General features: G+C 34.0%; 1 protein-coding gene and 1 long non-coding RNA gene across 2 annotated transcripts; both read right to left on the bottom strand.

Moving 5' to 3' along the window:
- Positions 1–3,630: 3,630 nt before the first annotated feature.
- LOC148313602 (uncharacterized) lies at positions 3,631–6,825 on the bottom strand. Its single transcript, XR_015837504.1, has 3 exons — positions 6,602–6,825; positions 4,865–5,026; positions 3,631–3,771 (listed from the first exon to the last, which is right to left on the bottom strand). It is a non-coding gene; the product is annotated as an uncharacterized LOC148313602 (long non-coding RNA).
- A 3,215-nt stretch (positions 6,826–10,040) lies between these two features.
- Positions 10,041–21,947, bottom strand: LOC148313601 (uncharacterized). Its single transcript, XM_088260032.1, has 5 exons — positions 21,871–21,947; positions 13,687–13,768; positions 12,389–12,547; positions 12,032–12,185; positions 10,041–10,973 (listed from the first exon to the last, which is right to left on the bottom strand). The coding sequence occupies exons 2-5, from the start codon at positions 13,765–13,767 to the stop codon at positions 10,900–10,902; spliced, it is 468 nt and encodes a 155-aa protein (XP_088116158.1). The 5' UTR covers position 13,768; positions 21,871–21,947; the 3' UTR covers positions 10,041–10,899.
- Between the last annotated feature and the right edge of the window lie 3,175 nt (positions 21,948–25,122).

Raw genomic sequence — 25,122 nt, 5'->3', positions numbered from 1 at the left:
GCTTTAAGGGTCATTTTTCGATAAGTGCAAGAAGTAGCAAGATTAAATGGTTCTAGCACCTGTATAATTTTGACATGTCATAGTGAATTAGTTTGAATCACGTCCGAAGGCTAACTAATTTGGATAAATCAAGTCACACTTCGAGAAAGGTTGAGTTGGACGTACATTCGAAGTCCTGGCGTGAGAATAAGCCAGTGGTGATCTTGTAGAGCTAAATATCAAGTCCTTTTTTTAAAAAAATATTTAACGTTAAAATCAAACATTTTATTAAAATAAATGAACTGCAAAAATACCTTTTTTTTTAAAAATATGGATAACGTTAAAATCAAACACTTTATTGTATTTTATTAAAATAAATTAACTGCAAAAATACTTTATGGAAAGATATTTGTGTACTGATTAGTTATATTTTTTCATTTGTTTCTTTTAACCGCCCTACATATACGAGCGTACGTGATACACACGATTTTTCTTCACCATTCCGCGCTAACCCGTATGACCTACGCGCACAAGAAAATATATCTGTTCCAAAAATATTTACTGCGTACCGGATACACTGACAATTTTTTTCATGTTACATACCTGACAATATTTGTTGTTGTGATTTTTTGCTTGTTTATAAAAAATATGCCTGAAAATAACACAAACGTAGAGTGGTTATACATGCTTCTTGCCTTATTTTTTTTTAATTGCATATTTATTATACCTGTCTATTGTTTTATATTTTTCTATGTATTTGTTTAACTTTCTTATTCATGTTTCAGTCTTGCCCATGTACCAAAATGAGAAATGTGAATTACTCATCGGGAAATTATATCCATGACTTACGTATGTAATATGTTTTGAATTTTTTTTATAAAAAACACAAAAATAAAATTTGTGGCAATGGTTTCGCCTTGATATAATATTTTCAAATTAATTTATTATTAGATTAAAACCAATATTTTTAGCTTTTCCACTTTTTTATTTGACCAGCGACCGGGTTTCATCAGTCTGATGATGTCGGTAACGACGTCTGATGATGTCGGTAACGACGAAACCCGGTCGCTGGTCAAATAAAAAAGTGGAAAAGCTAAAAATATTGGTTTTAATCTAATAATAAATTAAAAATGCAATTCCATCACGAAGTGTCAGTGGATAATATAAATCTATTTTCAAATTAATCGCATTGATTTGAAAATGCCATTAGGTACAAGGTGAAACAAATGTCATAATTTAAAAAAAAAATAAAACGGAGTTCTACAAATTAAACGTCAAATCTGTAAATCAAACTCCCAGTATTTAGCTCTCGAAAACCGTCCCTTGGGTCACTCTCATATAATTGACATCCAACTAAACGTTCCCAATTCTACTGTGACGAGTATTGAAAACGATATTAAAACGTAATTACAGGTCAAAATTTTTAAATATGCAAACTAAGAATTTCTCAAAGCAAAAGGTCTGTGCGATTAGGACTCGCAGGGTCCGCATTTGACAGCATGAAGGCTGTCTAGAGAGCGGATTTATACTCGGTGAAGACCAAATGCCGCCTATACAATGCCTGCATTGCTCCTGTTCTCTTATACGGCTGTGAAACATGGCACCTTAAAAGGGCCCAGAGCAGCCGTATACTAAGCTTTGAGAATAGGTGTCTGCGGAGAATTTTAGGCGTGCGGTGGTTCGACTTTGTGAGGAATGAAGAGATAAGGCGTAGGACGCAGCAAATCTTGGTCACAACTGTCGTCAAGAAAAGGCGATTCATTTGGCTTGGCCATGTACTTCGCATGCCTCCTGAGAGCCGCCATCAAGCTTGCCTCTTTTACAAGGCATCAGGTTCGCGCCGCCCAGGACGACCACTGCTAACAATTCGTCGGCAGTTCTCGTCAGAACTTTGGGATGCGGATCTGACTTGGGAGGATGCAATGGAGCTGGCAGCCGACAGAAAAGCCTGGAGACAGTTTGTGGATTCCATATGCTCCACCTAGGGAGCGGATATGGTTTAATAATAATAATAATAAAAGGTCTATGGAAAAAAATTGTCAGTCGAAAGCTCCTATCTCGTATCCATACTAATTAATCGTGTTTCTGCAACCTACTGCCTCCAATCCAGTTATTATAGAATTAATCATTTCCTTCTTATAACTTGAAACCACTATCAGGAAATAACACGTTAGACCTGGAAAACAAAAATAATTATAAATGCAGTCATTAATAAATCTTGAGTCCTATAAGATAAAAAAATGATGCATTTATCGCGTAATGCATACAAAAAAGTACTCTTCAAATTGTATTCAGTTACTTTTGTGTAGTTATGTATGTTTGTACATTTTTTTGTGAGGTCAAGGGATCTTGCATCCCTTATGTCACTGCGACCATATTAGGTCTATTGTGACCTCCCTCTGTATCACAGCTCACTCTCAAGACCTACATGTGCCATGTAACTTACGACCTGTCTTGGTGGTAGGAGCTTCACCTTCTCAGAGTCCAGCAGTGGTCCTCCAAGGATGTGACTTCGTTTGCGAGCGAGTGCGTCACAATGATAAGGAATGTGGATTGGCGTTTCGTTATCCTCCATACAAAATCTGCGTACTGGGGAGTCATGCAGTCCAATTATTGTCATGTGTTTCCTCAATCTGCAGTGTCCTGTCAAGGTCCTGGTTAGGATCCTTATTTGTTTTTTTGCTAAGCTCTAAAGTTTAGAGCTTCTGTGGTAAATTTCTGCGAGTACCCCATGATCAGTTCCTTTGCGTGTTTCATCCCTGAGCTGTGTTGGACCTTGCTCTTGTCCATGGCCCAGTTTTTTAGACTAAACTTGAAAGTGATGGCGCAAAGGGGACTGCATCATATAAACGCCGTGTTATCTTGATCGTTAACACGTGAAGGAAAGGGCATTATAACTTGAATTCTCGTTGGCACCAAGTTATTGAACATAACTGCGCGTAATTAACTAAAACACTTTTTGTAAAGCATTGAAATAAAGCGAAAAATACGAAATAACTTTTTCCCCAATCCAATATATGTATTATTTTTTGACATCTCATCAAAGATGAAGAAGAATATGGAAGTCTGGGCATTTACGGGGCTGACGACCGTCATAGGCTGGTTTGAGTGATCACTTTACACACGTGTAACATTCACCAATTCTACCCATTATTGACAACCACACTACTTGAATTCTTGGAAGTTCTATATATGAACCAATTTAGAAACCTTGTTCTTGAATCACTAGAACTTCACTAGAGACATCTATTGGTGAGATGTAAAGAAGCTTTTTATTAAGCGGAAACTCTTATATTAGTATGTGAGATCCGAATCCTGGATTATAATCACACACATGAGAAACGCCAGAAAATACCATTTTCATTTTTATTATTAAGCTTATAATTTGACCAGATAATTTATTTACAACATTTTGAGTGTGTCCAAATACTTGTTCACAAAATCTGGATTATCTCCAATTACAGGAGTTATTTTCATATTATTTTTTGACATCTCATCTCATCAACTTTGATGAGATGTCAAAAAATAATATGAAAATAACTCCTGTAATTGGAGATAATCCAGATTTTGTGAACAAGTATTTGGACACACTCAAAATGTTGCCAATATATGTATATAATTATTATTATAAGTGTTACCTGATTGGATCAAAATTATAACAATTGTCGTAACTGCTATTATAAATGAATTTGTGGCCATCTGGACAATACCCACATGTACGCCTTCAAATAACGAAATGGTTAATAGGACTTCATTCAAAATTATCCAAATATTCATATACTTAGGAAGGTTCTGAAAAAAATATATAACAAAATATTACAAAAAGTGTATGGTGTAACCAGTGGAACAATGTGTTTTTTTTTAATAGGATAGATTTCCGAGCATTTTATTCGCGTCTGTAGTGCAGTGGTTAGCGCGTTAGACTGTCGTGCTGAAAGACTAGGACTCGAACTAAAACAGTTAAAATCAGCAAATTATCTCGTAAAAATGTCACTTTTGACCTTAAAAAAATCATAATAATAATAATATTAAAAACTGGATGTATGTACATATATCCCGAGAGGCTGTTATATAAATACCAAGCTTCCGTATACTTCTTCATCTATGTTGAGATCTCAAAATAAAAATAAAAATAACTCAAAAGTGGAGAAAGCTAGAATTATGTACAACTATTTGGACGCACTTAAAATGTTGTGAATCAGTTTAAATTTTATCGGCTGCTCTATTCAATGTACTATTGGAAACTAACTAACTAACTAACCATCACGCCGCTTCCCCGCAGGGGTAGGCAGAGAAAATAGAACTCCACACCAATCTGTCTTTGCAAACATTTTTCGCCTCTTCCACGTTCATGCATCTCCTCATACATACCCGCCGATTATTACGACTCCTAACCTGACCACTTTCAAGTATGTGGCATACCTGATCGTGACATGTTTTTCTCGGTCTTCCTCTGCTCCTTTTTCCAATTACATTCCCCTCATAAATTTGTTTACCGTTCTTTCTTATATCATTCGTTCTACATGTCCAAACCATCTCAACACATTTTTTTTCATTCAAACCCTTTTCCGCACCCCAATGGTGCATAGGGCACTGCATTATAAACACAGTGTTATCTTGATCGTTAACACACGAAGGATATGTGATCAGCCTTCCGCTTCAGGTACCAGTCCAGGGTGATATTGAATAAATATTAGAGTGAAAAAATCACTTATATTTATTTGACCCCCCCTGGGAATCGAACCGGGACCTCCAGAACGGTAGCCGAGCGTGCTGACCATTACACTAAACTTCTTAATTTTATCTATAATTCTTACCTCAGCTTTGCATTCCTTCGGAAAGAAGTGGAATGATGGATTATCTTTAAAAATATATAAAGGGTTACCTTCATAATTCCGACGAGCAAAAGCAATCCTAAAGCGAGATAAATTACTCCTAGGATCAGTAAAGTGAAGTCAGTACTGTCAGCACTGGGTTCGTTACTACTTTCAGTCGAGTTATATCGAGGAACATTTATTTGACTCAAGATTCCAACGCTACCATTCATCTAAAACAAAGGATACACATTTTATTAAAAAATCATACAGTTTAAAAAAACACTAGGACATTAAACGTACAAGTTACTTAAAAAACATCCTCGTTTCACAACCTTTTCAATAAGGTATAAAAACCCATACTTTATTTTATTTATTGTTTCGGCATTAACTTTGTGGTAAGACATGTTACAATGATTAAAGAAAACACTTGTTTTTTACCATTTGAGTTTTATTATAGACTACATGTTTCAGAAGTTAAACTTCCATCATTCAGGTCTGTATAATAACAGTATAATAATAGTTATTATACAGACCTGAATGATGGAAGTTTAACTTCTGAAACATGTAGTCTATAATAAAACTCAAGTGGTAAAAAACAAGTGTTTTCTTTAATCTTTGTAACCTATACTTTTATTAGAAAAACACATTAAAAACTAATTTTAACCACTGCAGAGAATATCTTTTATGAAACGAGGATATTTTTTGAGTAATTTGTGCGTTTAATGTAACAGTTTTTTTTAATTGTATGATTTTTTCGAAGTAAAGTAAAAAATATGATTAAAATGAAAAACACTATTAGTCATAGTAATCAAATTATAACTGTTTTTTTTATATTTTCTTGCTTATTAAGCTTTGTCATTGAGTCCTCTACAATAAAAATATTTTTATGGCATTCAAATAGCCAATTTTATTTTTATTCTGTCACTAACGCCCAAAAATGGGTATTTTTCATATGATCGCTAAATTCCAAATATCTCAAAAACTATTTAACATTCGGCCATACATTGTAATAAATCAGGTTGCAAATATTGTAAAAAAAATGTACCCCAACGAACTCGTGGTAAACAGAAGTATCCAAGTTACACAAGGTAGTACGAGTAAGGGTATGCAACTTCGAGCGCCGTAACCATTGCTGGTATTCTATTTTTCCTACCTGCTAATTCTTCGCTAGTTCCTTTCTTATATAACGGACCAGATCAATCAGAACCTAAAATCTGGTGGTATCAAAATCGGAGGTTATGTATGACTAATCAGGATGCCTGAAAAATGCTATATGGAAAAACCCTGAGATGAAGATCGGCAGCAAGATCAAGATATAAAAAACTTGTGTCCGACCCATAATGACGTATGGAATCGAAAGTAGAGCAGACACCGCTGCCACAAAAAAACGCGCTAAGAGTGTCAGAAATGAAGACTCTGAGAAGCATAACAGGCAAGAGTCTTCGAGATAGATTGAGAAATGCCAAGATCAGGGAAATATGCGAGATCGAAGATGTCGTTAGGTGGGGAAGGCAACGAAGAAGACAATGGTATGCGCATGTGAGGAGAATGGAACCATCCAGACTCCCCCACATCGCACTGTACGGCCAACCCCATGGTAGACGACTCCCGGGCAGACCACCAAAGAGATGGGCCGATAGCTGGGAATCGACGTCGCAGGAGGCTAATCCCTCTTAAAAACATGCCGTAAGGCCTATATAAGAAGAAGAAGAAGAAGAAGATGTATGACTAGATGAATGGATGTGAAGGAAGCGAGGAGTGTATGACTGTAGAAGAGTGTTCAATAATTATAATTTGATACTTACAATCTGAAACCAGGCAATCAGGAGGCATCCCGCCCTCAAGGAACATTGGCAACAGCATTTCTTGACTTTCAACCATGCCATCTTGTCGACAATCGAAACAATAAATCGTTTAGCTTTGTTATCCAGTCCTTTGATCCATCAGAACCAATATTATCATGTCACTTTACACAATTGTTATTATCTGTCTTCGCAAACCTTACAATACCCTTCACAAACTCGCACGTAAAATTTATGAAGTGTTAACTATACAACTAGAACTATAGTGTTAACTATACAACAAGAACAAGTTAAGAACTATACAACAATAATTCCATCTCAAATATGCAGTAGACGCAAGTCGTTTGTGAGTGAACGGATCTTATTTACCCGTTCAATTACATTGATTCGGATCAAATCCGTGACGAGGTCCGAGTTAATCTCCTAATTCTTTTTTTTTAGATGGGATTTGCATTTTTTATTTAATCGCTGGTCCGCCTCCATAGTGTGGTGGTTAGCGAGCTAGGCTACCATGCTGGAGGTCCCGGGTTCGATTTCCAAGAGGGTAAAAATAAATATTAGTGATTTTTCAGTCTGATATTTATTTAATATGACCCTGGACAGGTACCTGAAGCGGGAGGCTGATCACCTTTCCTTCGCGTATTTAACGATTAAGATAACACTGCTTCTATACGATGCAGTGCCCTATGCACCATTGGGGTGCGGATAAGGGTTAGAAGAAGAAGAGAAGAAATCCCAAAGGGCCACAACGAAATAAAATTAAACTCTTTATTCCAAGAATGGTATCTGAATCGTCAACATTTTCATATTGGAAAATGACACCCATGATTTAGAGTTAGAAATGTCCATTTCATTTAGAATCATGGGGGTCTTATTCGAATATGAAAATGTTGACGATTAAGATACCATTTTTGGAATAAGGACATTAATTTATTTTATTAGCATTGTGCCCCTTTGGCATTTAACCAGCGATATATGTACGAGTTTCTCGGTTCGAACCCACTCTGCCACAATTTGATACCCATTTCTAATAATGAACCGCTTAGGCTCACAGAAATAGTATGAAATTAAAATATTTGTGTAAATAATAAAAAAAAACACAAATATTTCTCTTTTTAAAAAAAAAATAAATTAAAAATTAAAAACTGTTTTTTCAAAATGTCATTTGCGTCTAAGGTTTCACCTTTTGGTCTTATATATTTATTTAAATAGGTAGGGAAATAATAATTAAAAGAACAATTATTTAAATTACACATATCAGGCACTTATTTTTAATTTATAAATTCATTCAATTGATTACAATAAAAATTCAAGCGTCACAAACTTATAATATACTTGATGATTTTTTTTAAAAAACACACATGCATTTATGCTAACAAAAAATATAATATCCAAAGATAGATCTATAATTTGAAAAATATGATTTCGTATAAAAACTAATATAAAATTAAAAACCATATTTTGTATTCAATCTGTGGTCGGCCGAAATATGTCAATAAAAAAAATCGTATTAAAAACCGCTTATTTATGGTATCCCCAACAATACAGTTATAATCTTTTAGGGTAGGTAGGTACAATAGTATTTTTTTTATTCGTATAAAATATTCTGGTGACTTTTTTTGACCGGGATTTTAACAGTACAATGATTTTTGATTCTTTGAATTACTTCTCGCAAGTCTGATTGGCCAAAATCCTACATGGGCGATTCTAACACTGACTTATTATAGAAAAACTAATAACAATCTAGCTAAACTTGAAAAATGTTTCAGACCACTCATTAGAAAAATGTGTATAAAAAATATAATATAATTATTTCAACATGAAAGTATAGGTACATTTTATTAAATATTAACTTATAAAATATATTTATAATGAACACTCTATATCTTAATTTTATTCATTTTTGTGATATCATGGAAAACAAAAAAGATTATATTTTCATTATATATATTTCATTATATATATATTATATATATATTTATTTATATATATATACTATATGTGTGTGTCTATAATATTTGTGGTAGAAAAATATCAAAATGTCAAAATAATTCATTGAAAGGTTGATGAGTTTGAATGATGGAAACCATTTTTGTAGCTAAATATTTGAAATTGCTTAAACTGTAGGTATCATTTTTTTATGATAAACCTTTTAAACGATTTTTTTTAATATAAAACATTGTAAACGAAAAAGTCATTTAGAGTATGTGTGATAATGAAAAGTTTTCCAATTTACTTTGGAAAACACAATTTATTAATTATTCTGAAAGTCTGCTCAAAAATCGTTATTTTTTTAAATTATTTGTTGGATACAAATCGATATAAATTATCTGCCTTTATAAAGGTAATTGCGACATCTACAATAAAATCTATTTTGTTTTGTTGCTTCAGAATTGAATTTCATACCATTTGTATCCTGATTATAATGCAGTATGTACATTTGAACATTGAAATACTACTTTTAGAACTGTAGTATATTTTTAAAAAAAAGTATTATTAAACAAAATAATTATATTATAAATTGTGTTTAATAATAAAAAATATTTAAAAGCGTATTCTATTACATTTCTTTGAAATATAAATCATTACATAAAAGTAAGTTTCTTTTGTTATCTAAGAACTATCCAGTTTTTAAATGCCCCTCTTCTTATTACATCATCCCAGGTAGGATTTATGGTAGCGAGACTGATATGCACACATTTTCAATACTCTGCTACCATAACACCATGGTTTGCATGCAAATTGTATGGGACACTTACGATAACATGTTGTTTTTTTTTAAATTTAAAGTACACGATCATCAGTGGCGTGCACATAGTTTTTAATCAGGCAGAAGGGTTGGGTAAGGATAAAGCATAGTAGGCACTGGTCGTGTTTCTATATGGAAAACGAGTAATCCAGGGTAGGCACTGCTTTTCTGCCTATATACAATGCTCGCCTCTGGCGATCACGTATGTATTACGTATGTTTATGAATACATATACTTAAAATATTTATTATTTCATGCTATATCCAAAATAGAACATAACGAAAACCAATTTAACGATAACAATGAGAACGTATTGGCGATTTGCCAATATGTTTAGGTTTCATAGTCTTTAGATCATTTTACCAGCATGCTTACTACTCACTCGTTAGTCATCCATAAACTATTTTTAAAAATCTTCTTTTGCATTGATGATATATGGTAATATTTTGTGGGTTAATACAAGGTACATATAACTTTGTACTGTTAAACCTCGATATAACAGACGTCTTTCTAACGAACTTCAGAGAAAACGGACAAATAATTCGTGAAATAAATATTACACGCATTTTCGTAATTTTATAGAGTAAATAAAAAAATAAAAAACTGCAAAAGTACAAACAAAACTAAAGCAAGGGTGTCGATATCAAAGAGCAACGTCACTTCATGACGCGTGTCCGAAGACAATAAATAGAATTTTGTTTATGTTTTGTATTGTTTTTTTAAATATCTAAATGCAGTGTTCATATTTATAAATTTTGTTTTTATAAAACGGACTTCCGGCTTTATCTGACACCCCTTCTCCCCCAATAAGTCCGTTACATGGAGTTTTTACTGTATTTGAACGTTTTCAATTGGGTTTTTTTCAAAATAATTGCAAAGAGTATTTGTTGTATTGTATATTAACATTTAAAATAAAAAACAATAATTAAAAAGCAGTGCTGTCTTAAAAGTATGGCACACTTATTATGGTATTTAGTTGCCTATGACACTATGAATCTTCCCATGGGACAATCTGATCGCGGTGGTGACTTATCTAGTGTGGAAAGGTAAATAGCCGCAAGTTAAAAACAGTAGTTTTGACAAAAACGAGTTTATATTTAACTTTAAATAATGCTTTTTGCAAAAAAATGTATAAAATAATTAAAAATTTCCGGCTTTTTCGATAGTAAATATCTCAGTAAAGGAAAATATTATATATGATACGTACGTGCAAAAAAAGTGAAAAATTTTCTCCATTAACGAGCGACATTTCGCATGAGTTACAAGTCCCCTTTTCACGACATTCACTTGTGAGCCGAGACTTTCACGCCAGTCAAAAGACAAAATATTTCGCTTAACGAGTAAGATTCTGGAAAGCATTGTGCTCGTTATGAGAGGTTCCAATGTATTGTATATAACCCGTACTCTTATGATAATTCAAACGCTTAACACTGATAAGACAAACACTTCCGTAAAATACAGAACAGCATAAAGAAAAGCAACCAATGCCAACTATAGTTTTAAAGAATACTCGGCATCAGCTGGGGCAACAGAGAATCAGCTCTTGCCCATTCTAAACTCCGATGTTTCCTCCCACGATTTCCTTTCTGAAACTGGACACCACGACAAGGAAGTAATATGTAAGACCTGAAAAATAAGCACAACAGTGTAAACATCTATCTTGGAATTTTATGATTTTAAAACTAAAATTATTTATATTAAAATAATAAAATAACAACTATATTTTTTTTTATATTACCTAACGTCCAAGTGACTCTGAAATCTAGCTACGGATTATGCAACACCGCTTATCATGGTCCTACTTAGGCTCGACTTTATAATTTTATAGCCTATACCTACTCGTCAGTGGACTTACTCTTTATGTTTAAAGTTATTATAATTTAATTTGTTTCATGAGTGAAAATTCTAGGCAAAAACACTCACTATGAGCTGGACAAGATTATTTGTTATACACACAACATGGCAAGGGTGGCAAACCATGATTTTATAACTATAAATTGATCTTTAATTTATATTTGAAGCACCAACTTTGTGATTTTCCATTTTATAATTAAAATGTAACTTTGTTTTCAAATCACAAAAAAAATATTATAACTTAATTATAGTGTCTACCGGTTTCGAAGCTAACCGCTTCTTTATCAAGACTGATTAATTAATACTAAAATTTAAAATGTAAAAATTTAGTATTAATCAGTCTTGATAAAGAAGCGGTTAGCTTTGAAACCGATAGACATTATAATTAAGTTACAATAAAATATTTATGGTGATTTTAAAACAAAGTTACATTGTAATTAAAAAAAATTCTGACAAAATCACGGGTTGTTGTGTTTATATAACATATAATTTTGTCTATCCTGTCTCTTAATCATGTAAGATGTGGAACGGTATTCACACTGACAGTATATGAATATATTTTAAAAATTCTTAATTATTTTATAAAATACAATACGTCCAATTTGATTTGAAAAGCCTCCAATTTGGTTTGTAAAACGTTGAATTTGAAGCGAAAATCCTGTAATAATAAAGGCTTGCCGCTTAGGATGGCTGTTGCCATCCATGTAGCATTTCTGGTCGCGGTGGCGGCAGATAAGGTCGCAAAGCACCAAAAATGTGATCTATATCGTTACATGAGAACAGAAACGGGGCAGGGGTGAACACGATAGGTGTACAAATCATAAATTTACCTATTTGGATCAGGGCTGCGACGAGAATCGTTGCTCCTCCAGCGATGTTGCCTCCGACCAACAGGGTGATCGCCTGGATGAGGGCTCCGATGGCATATATGATGAGGAAAACCACATTTATCACCACCCACATGTTCACATAATCGGGACGCCTCTGAAAAATAAATCAATGGATAGTAATTCGATTTTCTTATTGCCCATTTAAATATCATATGATAGGCGTAGCGCTCATGCTGGCCCTTCGTAAATACCTTGTAAGTACCCTCGTATCTTTTTTTTAAAGGAATAACCCGCAAACCTCTATTGGAGTCAATGTTTCTGAATGGCCTTAGACAAGGAATCAACAATTTGATTTACCTTCTGAACTCCAATGAGCAGGATGACTCCGAACACACAAGCGATGATTCCTCCGATTATTTGGGTGACGTAACTTGTTCCACTAGACCCGCCATGTTGCGCAGAGTTGCCCGACACCACGGCTATAATTGCGAGGATTGCAATTAGGATTCCACTGATCTAAGACAATAAACGACATTAAATTAATTACGACATTAAATTAATTACGAGAGTTAAATGTAATAGATTGACCAATAATTTGAATCCAGTCAGGAATCCAAAAATGAACTAAATGAATGAACTAAAAAATATTTAGACTTTGTTTTTTGATCCACTCACATTTTTATTGACCAACTAGTTTCGGCAACAACCTGTTGCCGTCTTCAGGGTTTAATTTATGACTGACCCTGAAGAGGGCAACAGGTTGTTGCCGAAACTAGTTGGTTAATAAAAATGTGAGTGTATCAAAAAACAAAGTATTTTTATTTCTCAAAATAATATATCAATATGATCCACAAAATTAATGCTTTCAATATTCAAAACATGAAAAATATTTTATGGTAAGATATTTGTGTTAGTGATTAGTTCTTTTTTTCTCTTTTTTCCTTTTAAACATGCTTTTTACCTTTTTTTATTTGCCTATTTACTGTACCTTTTATTGCTTTATATTTTCTATTTTGCCCTGTATTTTTTTGTTTGTTACTTCCTTATCGTTCGCCTCCGTAGTGTAATGGTCAGCACGCTGGACTACCGTTCTGTAGGTCCCGGGTTCGATTCCCAGGGGGAGGTCAATTAATATTATTATTTTTAAGTATTTTTTTTTCACTGTAATATTTATTCAATATTATCCTGGACTGGTACCTAAAGTGGAGGGCTGATCACCTTTCCTTCATGGGTTAGCGATCAAGATAACACTGCGTTTATATAATACAGTGCCCTATGCACCATTGGGGTGCGGATAAGGGTTTGAATTAATTGAATGAATACTTACTATGTCCTAAAATGAGTTATGGAAACTACTCATCGAGAATATTATATGCGTGACTTATGTATGTAATATGTTTAAAAAAATGTTTTTGGTTTGATTTTTATTAAAAATATTAATTTATGCTTATTTCTTGGGTGTTTTTGGAATAGCTGATGCCTGTTTCAAAAAGTTCACCTTCTGAAGCCGTGAAAGCTTTCAACATTGCCATCAACTAGACTGAAGAAATCGTCCAGAACACTGAGGAATTGATGGTTTTGAGACGAATTCGTGATTTAGCCATTGAACGCCAATTAGGTTCGTTTGTTGAAAAAAAACATAATTAAAAACTTACAATTTGCAACCAAGCGATGATCTTCGACCCAGTCTCCAAAGTACACCCACAGCAGCATTGCTTCACTTTTGGGAGAGCCATCCTGTTAGCAACAAACGAAAATATAAATAAATTGTGACTGAATGCGATCGTAAAATACTTACATTCAACTTTCGCGAGTTGAGACAATATTGATGTAAAATAATAAGGATATGGTGAATTTTATACAGCGAAAAATTGATAACATACTTATGCTTTCAAAGTACCTGTCACTGCTAGCGGGACATATAAGTTAACGCTAACAGGTGTGTACAATGATTAAATACCTATATAATATCTACTCAAAAAAGAAGAAAACTAAATTAATGGATGAGTCCGAATGGAAACCAAGAGTTTCTTTACAGGATCTGGGAATGTGGTGTGGTTCCAGAATGTATAAAGTGATGACTTAAGCCAGCCAATACCAGGTCGTTGGCCCATTTTTACTTAGTATAAAAAGATGCTGCATCTCTGTTGGGACATCTAGTAAATCTTTGAAATGTATTGTTTTTAAACATACACGCACACGCACATACACGCACACACACACACACACACACACACACACACACACACACACACACACACACACACACACACGCATACACACACATGCGACAGTATAGTTAAGCATATAAGCAAGTATACCATGATCTAACACACGGTAGCGCTACGTATTGCGATTTGAATAGTTAAAATATTTTTGATTTCCCTCTTATGGTCGTAGTGTATCTGAGGAATACGATATTGGTTAATCTATGAATGACGTCATGGTGTCACATCGTCGAATTTCCTCTCAAGGGTATACGCCGTCATTTGCCATCCACACATGGCAGCACTTATGGCGCTAAAGAAACGAACCGCTTGAATTTCCTATAACGTCTATAATAACGTGGCCGGGTCGATTAATACGCAGACTGACGTCATAAATCAAAATGTACTTTATTTAGAAGTTACATGTCTGGGTACCCTTCAAAGTATTCATCACCCCATGTTTCATGTTTCCACTTTTGGCAACAGTCCTGGAACGCTTCTTTTGTGGTATACTTCAGCTCTTTTGTCGCATTTGCCTTAATCTCGGGAATCATCTCAAATCTTCTTCCTTTAAAAGGTCTTTTGATATTGAGGGACGAGAAGAAGTCATAAGGAGCGAGATCAGGTGAGTAGAGTGGGTGGGGAAGAACACTGATCGAGTATTTGGCCAAAAACTCACGAGTACTGAAACATGAATGGGCTGAAGCCAATAAAACGACAACGCTCGCAACCCATTTTAATATTACTTTTTGGCATCTCATCAAAGATGAAGAAGAATATGAAAGCATGGGCATTTACGGGGCTGACGGCCGTCATAGGCTGGTTTAAGTGATTACTTTACACACGTGTAACATTCACTAATTCTACCCATTATTGACAACCACACTACTCGAATTCTTGGAAGTTCTTTATATATGAACCAATTTTTGAAACATTAGTGTGGTTGTCAATAATGGGTAGAATTGTTGAATGTTACACGTGTGTAAAGTGATCACTTAAACCAACCTATGACGGTCTTCAGCCCCGTAAATGCCCAGACTTCCATATTCTTCTTCATTTTTGATGAATTGTCAAAAAATAATAAAAAAATAACTCATGTAATTGGAGATAATCCAGATTTGTGAACAAGTATTTGGACACACTCAAAATGTTGTAAACCCATTTAAATGTTAAAAATAAAGTTATGTTGCGTTAAATTAAGTTATGTTTGGAGTTTGCTCCACTCCATTTTTCTCTATACTGCTGAAACATGGACCATAAACTTTTCTGAAAGGAGAAAAATTGCCGGATTGAAAAGTGGTGTTGGAGGCGCATGCTCCGAATCCCATGGACAGCTGGAGTCACCAACGAGTCCATTCGTTAGGAGCTGCACTTGGATGGCTTGACTCTGGCCAGTGTCTGTACACAACGGATTCTTCAGTTCTTTGGACACGTTGCGCGTGGCAATGCGGATAGCCTGGAGCGACTGGTTATGATTGGTAGCCTGGAGGGGAAGAGAGGAATATGAAGATCTTCACACGGTGGACTGATCAAGCTAAGGCAGCAGCAGGCACCTCGGTGGTTGGAGCGCTACGCGCAGCGCATCAAGGGATAACTGGAGAAGAGTCATTGCTTCGACAAGGATCACAATCCTCAGTAATGAGGAGTAAGGGGAGAAAAAGAATGTGTGTCCGAATCACGATTTTGCCTTGGAAAATACAGTGTATTCCCACAAATACAGGAAATGTGAGAACTATTTTCTCCGCGCGTTGCACAGAATCTATTCTTATCCGGTTTAGAGTAATTTCATTTTCAGTACCAACGTTTTCAGACATTGTACGTTTGGTGGTTTCTGGAAGATCGTAGTTCTCATCTAGAAAATCGATCAATAAAAAACTCAACAATAGACAATGTCAACAAATGAAAATACAACATTTTGAGTGTGTCTAAAAACTTCACATATGTGTTGAATAAAAGCTTTCTCAATTTAGCATAGATGGCTCTCGTGAACTCATATGTAAAGCGTCATGATATTAATGATATATGTATGTAGAAGTTCAAAAAATATGAGTTGTGTGGTTGTCAATTATGGTTAGAATGGTGAATGTAGAACATGTTTATAGTGATCACTTGACCAGCCTGGTCATAAGCCCTGTAAATACTCAGACTTCAAGTTTACAAAAAAATGCTGACGTATTCGAGTATCCGAAATTTGAGTACTATGGTTGTCAATCAATGGTGAATGTTACACGTGTAAAAGTGATCACTTAAATCAGGTCGCGAGTCCTGTAAGTATTCTTCTTCATCTATGTTGAGATGTCAATATAAATATGTGTTGTATGTACTTCTATGTATGATCCATTTTTTTTAAAACTAAGTATATAAAATTAAAATTAAATCGAAAAGAAATCATTGATAACCCCATTATCTCAGATCAAATTAAAACATTAAATATTGTTTATGAAAGTCGGAAAACATGAAAACAAAAATCATGTTTTTTAATGAATTCTTGTCGTGTTTGATTATTTAACACAACATTATTATTAAGATCCAAAATTATCTGCATAATTTATCCTCTTTTGAGAAAAATTTCCAGACGATGCTTGTCAAGGTTAATTGCTAATCTGCTGTTCCTCTGATATTCTTAGTTCATTCACAAATAAAATTACGTCATTACTTTATAGCGGCCATGTGTGTGGGTTTAGAATTTTTCTTGTATTTTTTAAAAAAGGGCTTTAAGCCGGTGCTATTCTCAAAGCCTTCCAACAATGTAAAAAAATACAATATACTGTACTTATGTGCAAAGAAAAAACAGCAGTTTTGAGATAAACGCATTTATAGTAAATATAAAATTATGCTTTTCGCCAATACATGTTTCAAATTCACACAATCTGCGGCTAGTTAGATAATGAATATCTCAGTAAAGAAAAGAGATTGTGCAAAATCTGTGATTGTATATGATATAGGCCAGTTATAAGAATGATTTGATCCGTATTACGCCAAACAGCCGTAACTTGATTTACGGCTATTTGCCTTTACACATTAGTGTTTACACATATGCCTATATATTAAAAAAAAATAATTAAAAAAATCTATCCCTATTTCAAATTAAACGACTTTTAAAGCGTTTAAAGCGCTTTTGGTTACCATGCCATGAAATCTGACCTGTTCACTTTTAAATTATTCGAACTACTTGATTTTATTAAGTTTTCTTCGGTCTTCCTCTGCTTCTATTTCCAATTACATACATTAGTATATCATAGACATACTTTACCACTTTTTCTTATTCGTTCCGCATACCCAAACGTAAAAGTGATGTTTTTTCAATAGTCGTACGTTAAGGCCTTACTCGCAATAGTATAATTCAATAACCGTCCGGCTGCGCTGAAAGCTGGTCGTCACTTCATGCCCTATCTTTTTTTAGAAATATATATTGGTTTTTAGAATTCATATTGAGAATAAAATAAATGTTTTTTTAACTCCCTACCTTTCAATAACGCTTTTCTTTTCAAAACAATATTTTTATTTACAAGAAAAACTTATTTATTCAATACAAAAACGATGTTTAAAAAATATATGTTACGTCAAATTTTACCTGGCTATAAAGAAAAATAAGTTGGGATTTACCTATTTTTTTAATTTTCGTAACTAATTTTTTAAATATTTAAATCTATCAAAATTATGCATCCATTTCGATGATACTTAATTTGTTTTTAAAAATATATTTTAGAGACATCTGTTGAGACGTATAGTAAGCATTGCGATTTGATAAATTTAAGTCTACATTTAAGCGTTTCACTTTTTCGCCTGATCGAAGGCAATTCACCCTGCCGCGCCTAAAAAAGCCTCACTTAAAAAATAAACATGTGCGGAAATAGTTTTCATACGGGTTCTTTGTTCTATTCTTATGACCAAAAAACTGGAGCGCCTGTCTGATCATTTTGCCTTCATATAATTAAAGATTAAGATAACACCGAGTATATCCAATATGTCCAACTTGTCCGCCTCCGTAGTGTAATGGTCAGCGCGCTCGGCTACCGTTCTGGAGGTCCCGGGTTCGAATCCCAAGGGGGGTAAAATAAATATAAGTGATTTTTTCACTGTCATATTTATTCAATATTACCCTGGACTGGTACCTGAAGCGGAGGGCTGATCACCTTTCCTTCATGTGTAAACGATCAAGATAACACTTCGTTTGTATGACGCAGTGCCCTATGCACCATTGGGGTTGCGGATAAGGGTTTTATTATTATTATTATATCCAATATAGCGCCCATTGCAACATTAGGGGCGGAAAGGAATAATTTAAAAATACTTAACAGTAATAAATAACAAAAAACGCGCTAAGAGTGTCAGAAATGAAGAGTCTAAGAAGCATATCTGGCAAGAGTCTACGAGATAGAATAAGGAACACCTGGATAAGAGAAATATGCGAGATCTAAGATGTCACTAAGTGGGGAAGGCAACGAAGGAGACAATGGTATACGCATGTGAGGATAATGAAACCATCCAGACTCCTCCACATTGCATTTCACGGCCAACCCCTAAAGTAGACGACTCCTGGGCAGACCACAAAAGAGATGTTTGACAGCTGAGAATCAACATCGCAGGAAGTATATCCCTCTTAAAAACAAAGCACAAGGCCTACACGGAGAATAAGAGGAAGTATTAAATAAGTGCATATTGATTAAGACCTACCTAGTTTTTTTTTCTGTGAACTGACGTCATAATTTCATGGTTACATCTTGTAATTTTTTGATAATGCTCTCATATGAGATGACATAATTTTACTACTAATAGCAGATTCGAGAATCTAATAATTATGCAATTCGTCACTCGTATTTTACGCCGACAGTCGAATCTAAGTGCTTACGTGCAATATGGCGTCAATGACAATGACATCACTAAATGACTAGCGATGGGTGCATTTGGGTGGCGTAATACAGGATATGACCGCATTCTCTCATCCAATGCATTGGAAGATATAATCTTGGCTATTTATTTCAACTAAATAACTAAATAATGTCTATAAAACGAATTTTTACTTCAAAAAATTGCCTCCAAAACTAAAATGTATATAAAAATGTCCAGTGTTTGGTTTAAAATTCCCGCCAGTATGAAAAATGGCCATGTTTTCAATTCCGCGGGAAACCTGTAGGTATCTATCTGGCAACATTGTAGAGATGGGAAACGTACAATAAAAAATGTAGTCTACCACACAACACCACACATTCGTAGTACACAAAACGCGCTACAATTTCGACAAGATCATTGAAAGCTTACACGTACCTTATCTAGAAAAGGAAACCCATACCCACATCCAGATGATGCATAGGGCACTGCATCGAATCGACGAATTGTTAACTTGGTCATTATAATTATATATGACAGCAAGTGCTGCGCTCCAGATTATTGGATCCAGGATTATATTTCATGAGATGGAAATGACGTAAGGGAAGGGGCTTAGGATTAAGCATATTACTCCAAGGTGAGAAATAGAGGAGGAATAGTAAATGGAAAAGGAGACAAATGGTTAAAGTTAGGGCGTTCGGAGTTGCATACTCATACACGTAGTAGCTTGTGTAACTTGGATACTATTTGAGTATACAAGTCCCTTGTGGCTAAACAACACTAATAATAATAATAAAACCCTTATCCGCTCCCCAATGGTGCATAGGGCACTGTCATATAAACGCAGTGTTATCTTGATCGTTTACAGATGAAGAAAGGGTGATCAGCCCTGCGCTTCAGGTACCAGTCCATGGTAATATTGAATAAATATTACAGTGAAAAAATCACTTATATTTATTTTACCCCCCTTGGGAATCCAACCCGGGACCTCCAGAACGGTAGCCGAGCGTGCTGACCATTACACTACGGAGGCGGACGAAAATATTATTATCTAAAATATTTCTTACCAAAATAGAAAATTTTCTATACAAGAGCGCGCAGAATATAATGTCGGAACGTGACCTAAACGACATCTAACCTCTTGACTTGTTTTGGTTTGGCAAAATTTGCTAGGCATTTCAATTTATAACATTTCGGCGTTCGCGAAGGAATCTTTCACGGTAAAATTTGTTTGGTTGAATCAGTTATTTTTATTATTATTTTTTAATTAAACGCTTGTATTATACCACTAATGAGTTTTCTTTCATTACACACGACTAGTTTCGAAAACTAACCGATGTTTTCATCGATTTTACGAACTGAATCAGTTCATAAAAGCGTACTGAAATACCAAGAGTGAAAGTAGCCTGAATGCAGTCGAAATGCAATCTCGGTTTTTACAAGAAATTTAAGAAAAATCTGGTATTTTCATTGTTATATAATTTTCTGTCATAAGGACAGAAAAAAACTAGAACTGGTTGCGAAATATTGGCAAATGGGGAAATTATGGAATAGGTCGATGATTTCGTATATTTGGGAAGTATATTATATTTTCTAATCCACCTCCGTTATGTAATGGAGGAGATGCATGAATGTGGAAGCGGTGAAGAATGTTTTCAAAGAGAAAGTGTTGTGGCATTCTATTTTCTCTGCCTTCCCCTGCAAGGAAGCGGCTTGATGATTATAGCTAGTTTAAGCCGCAAGGAAACCGCAATGACGTTAAATAATAATCATTTTTTAAATGAAAACAAAAACAGATACGTTGGTTTGATTAAAATCCGTTCAAATCCACGAAACATATAGAATATGTAATCAATAATGCTATTAACTTTAAAAATAAATTTGATTGGTCTTCACTGTTATATATTTATATTTAATATATGTATCATTTATTGACTTCGCAACAAAGATGAAGAAGAATCTGGAAGTCTGGGCATTTACGGGGCTTACGACCGTCATAGGCTGGATTAAGTGATCACTTTACACACGTGTAACATTCACCAATTCTACCCATTATTGACAACCACACTACTCAAATTCTGTGAATAATAATATATATTTTCAAATTTGAAACAAAGCTCTTTAATTCACTAGAATTTCACTAGAGACATCTATGGTGAGATTGAGAGAAGCTATTTTTATTACTAAGCAGAAACACTTTCATTTGTATGTGAGGTCCGAATCCTGGATTATATTCACCTATTGGAAAAACGCTAGAAAATATCCTTTCCATTTTTTATTATGAGCTTATAATTTCACCAGTTAATTTATTCACAACATTTTGAAAGTGTTCAAATGTGTGTTGAGATGTCAACAGATAATATAGAAAATAACTTCTTATTGGAGAAAATCCAGATTTGTGAACAAATATTTGGAGACATTCAAAATGTTGTTAGTATTATATTACCCTGAACTGATACTTAAAGCACAGGACTTGCCATCATGTACCATAAATCACGATCATGTTAACACTGCAGTACTCTACGCATCGTTGGGCGTGGATAATGGTTAGAAAAAGAAATATGAATAGTATTATGTGTCAAGATTTTCTAAACAAATTTTAAACGTTCGAAAAACTCGTTCAACTGTATTTTATTAATCTATTTTTAACACACCACTCACGATTTTGCTGTTAACTCCATGAATTATTAATTTCAATCTAGCTAACACGTTTTTTTTTAACAAAATCGATATTCGCTTTAAAATAATTTAAATAATCAATAATTTCAGAGAGTATTCTTATAAAATTAAACACACACATACCTGTTTTTATTTTATTAATTAAAAAAACACTTTTTTGCTAGCAAAGTACCGAGCACTTCAAAATATTTCGGTCGACTGAGTTCCAGTAAATTCACTATGCTGAATGCTGAACTTAGGGCGTCGCGTATAACCGGTGAAGACAATCGAATATGATTCGATTATTTTTACAATTGACAATCCATCATATATCCATCGTGATAACAAACATTGTTTTAATTTTAAAAATTAGGCGCTTGCATAAGACCATTTTTAGTTTGTTGGTGTAAACACAATTAGTTTCTACAATTTGATTATGATACGACTTGTTTCGAGAACTGCAGATGTTCTCATCAACAGGTGAAAATAAAAGTTTCTCATAAATTAGAAAATTTACATCTTGATTTAGTTCTCGAAACTAGTCGAAAGTGGTATTATCCGACTGTTTTATTTCTATAATGATATTCCACATAGTAAATGCCAAATTAATAAATAAATACAATAATTGTATTGAAAGCTACGCCTGGCGCAAGTACTATTTCTAACCCAACAAACAAAAACACTATGTGACCGCATTAACGATTAAAAAATAGTAAAACCCTTTACCTTTATAGTAATATTTCTAGACAATACTCTAATTAATCGATGACAAAAAAATAGCGTAATCGATTAAAAATAATCGAATATTATCATTCTTCGGTCATAGGAACCACTAGTTGATCACGGCATGTGTAGGATAAGCTTGGAGCGAATTCATGAGATACATGCGTAATTTTTTATTATTTTTTATATGAACACAAATAAATTATGCGTAACCTGCCTACTACGTATCAATTTGTATTCCGAGTGTATTTAGAGTGTATTTCGAACTGTAATGCTTAGGGGAGAGTCTATGTAATATGCCACACCTTTTTAACCGTTGATAACTTTCTTGTCGCCGTATAGGCGCCGCGGAAATTAATGGAAAATATTGCTCAAGTGATTGAAATGGTCTGTGACATTGTCTGGTAATATTTTTTTGTGTTTTCGGGAAAATAAATTTGAGTGTTAAATAACTGTTTACGGTGGACCATCATTATGTTTTATGGGTGGAAAAGAGTCTTTGAAACATGTGAATATCAAAAATTTAATCGATATTTTAACATGGATTATGTAATTTTTTTTTAAATAAAATAAGTTTTATGGAAATATGGAGATCAGGGCAGTTGCTGGGTTTACGATCAGTCGTTGGATGGATTTAATGATCACTTAATATATTATACTTCATTGACAACTACAATGCTCAAATTTCGTAATGTTATAAACAGTATATACTCGTATATGAATAAATTTAAAAGTCATTCGCATTTTCAAGAAAAACATCTATCGTTGAAATTTATTAGTTTGTTAGTAACTGAAAATATAATAATAATAATCATGTATAATACAAAGCGCCATTATCGTTAAACATTACATTAAAATAAAATCACTTGAAAATAATTGTCCTTGTCATGGGTAGCTCTAAACAGCGCCTCAACGGTTCTGATCTCCGTCCAACTTCATATATTCCGGGGCCACGAGATCTGTCTTCTGCCCACATCTCATCAACCGTCTAGTTTGCCTTTTATAATTAGTTGCAAAAGCTCGTACTTCTCTCTTCTAAGCACATGCCCCAGGTAAGACACCTTCCGGGCTTATATATCAGTCAGCAACCGTCTTTCTACTCTTGCTCTTTGGAGCTCATGACCATTGACCATGACCTTTGCTGACCATATCAGTCCATGGAATACATAACATACTACGATATAGCCATAATTTAAAACATAAATTCTGGATGGACGATGATCAACCAGATATTACTGGACATATATTTTTTTATTATGTTTTTCGAACACGTGCGTTTACACAAAGAAACGAATGTAGCCCATTTCGTATCCGAGTAGCCATCAACAAAACGGATTACTAAAAATAAACGAGTTTATAAAGTCCTTGAATGATATTCGGGTTTGCGAACACACTGCCGCTGCCGTAGTTCCGATGATTTCCTATCGTTAGATCATTATTTGAGTAAATATTGCAAAATGTGCAAATAAATTTAAAAAAAACTTAAATTATAAACCGATTGCTTTTAAATTTTGACACAACGTTGCATTCGAATGCGTATCTATTTTTCATATCGAAATATTATAGTGAAAAAACACTTGGGTTTATTTTGACCATCCTGGAAATCGACCCGTGACATCCAGCATAGTTTCCAATTGTGCTAACCAATACACTCTGAAAGTGGTCTGAATAAATAAAAACTAATCAATACACTCAACAAAAAATATTGATTAGAATATATTTATTTTAATATTCAATTTCAATCAACGAAAGCTAAGTCCCGAAATATTTTTTTATAAAGCAATCAATATATGTCATATAGAGACATGTAAAAATGTAGATACATTTTTAACATATTTACATATACTTATATGTAGGCACAAGTAGAAATTATTAAAGAAAACACTTGTTTTTTACCACTTTTGAGGCCATGCTTCCATCTTCAGGTCTAAATGTAAACTTTAACAATTTTAAACGTGACATTTAAATCACATTATATGTTAAAGAAAATTAAAAAATTAAAACATTAAAATAAAAGATTTAAAGAAAAGTCTAAAATAAAATGTGGCTGGTTGTGGTCCCGTGGTTAGTGTCACGGACTCTTAAGTCAGAGTTTCTCGGTTCGAACCCACTCTACCACAATTTGATACCTATTTCTAATAATGAGCCGCTTAGGCTCACAGAAATAGTATGAAATTGAAATATTTGTGTAAATAATAAAAACACAAATAATTCTCTTTTTTCAAAAAAATTAAATTTCAACATGTCTTACCACAAAGTAAATGCCGTAACAATAAATAAAATAGGTACGTGTACATACATTTATGTTTTAACGTACGAATCTATATAACAACAACAAAAATCATGGTATTTTGATGTAAATACGATATACTCTACATATACACACGTACAAATTTACGTATAAATAAAACGGATTGTATTTTTTTCACACAATAGAAAATATAGCGCGATTTGCAATACTTTTATGGCAGACAGCTACCAACATTTTTTTATGTACCTACTTGTATTTGTTTGTCTGTGTTCTGTATAGGCCAAGGTCAAACTATAGGCAGCGTGGTAATACATATAAAACTATACACCATGTGTCGGCAAAGTGTGGCTCCGGAGCCGCGGCTCTTTGACCTTTTAAGTGCAGCTCCGGTACAAATATCCGCGAGAAGGCTCTTCGAGACT

Source organism: Brachycentrus maculatus, unplaced genomic scaffold, assembly GCF_059751285.1.
Source record: "Brachycentrus maculatus isolate JH-2025_06_01 unplaced genomic scaffold, ASM5975128v1 h1tg000007l, whole genome shotgun sequence".
In the NCBI taxonomy this organism is placed as follows: Eukaryota; Metazoa; Arthropoda; class Insecta; order Trichoptera; family Brachycentridae; genus Brachycentrus; species Brachycentrus maculatus.
Note: the sequence above shows the minus strand (reverse complement) of the source record. Positions and strands in the feature narration are given on the sequence as shown.

What these genes read in the sequence shown, in the direction of transcription:
- LOC148313601 (XM_088260032.1), bottom strand. Translation starts at nt 13,767, where the DNA reads ATGGCTCTCCCAAAAGTGAAGCAATGCTGCTGTGGGTGTACTTTGGAG. An exon ending in TCATCGCTTGGTTGCAAATT is followed by an intron (nt 12,548 to 13,686) that starts GTAAGTTTTTAA and finishes TTATTGTCTTAG; the next exon opens with ATCAGTGGAATCCTAATTGC. An exon ending in CGCAGCCCTGATCCAAATAG is followed by an intron (nt 10,974 to 12,031) that starts GTAAATTTATGA and finishes CTTATTTTTCAG; the next exon opens with GTCTTACATATTACTTCCTT.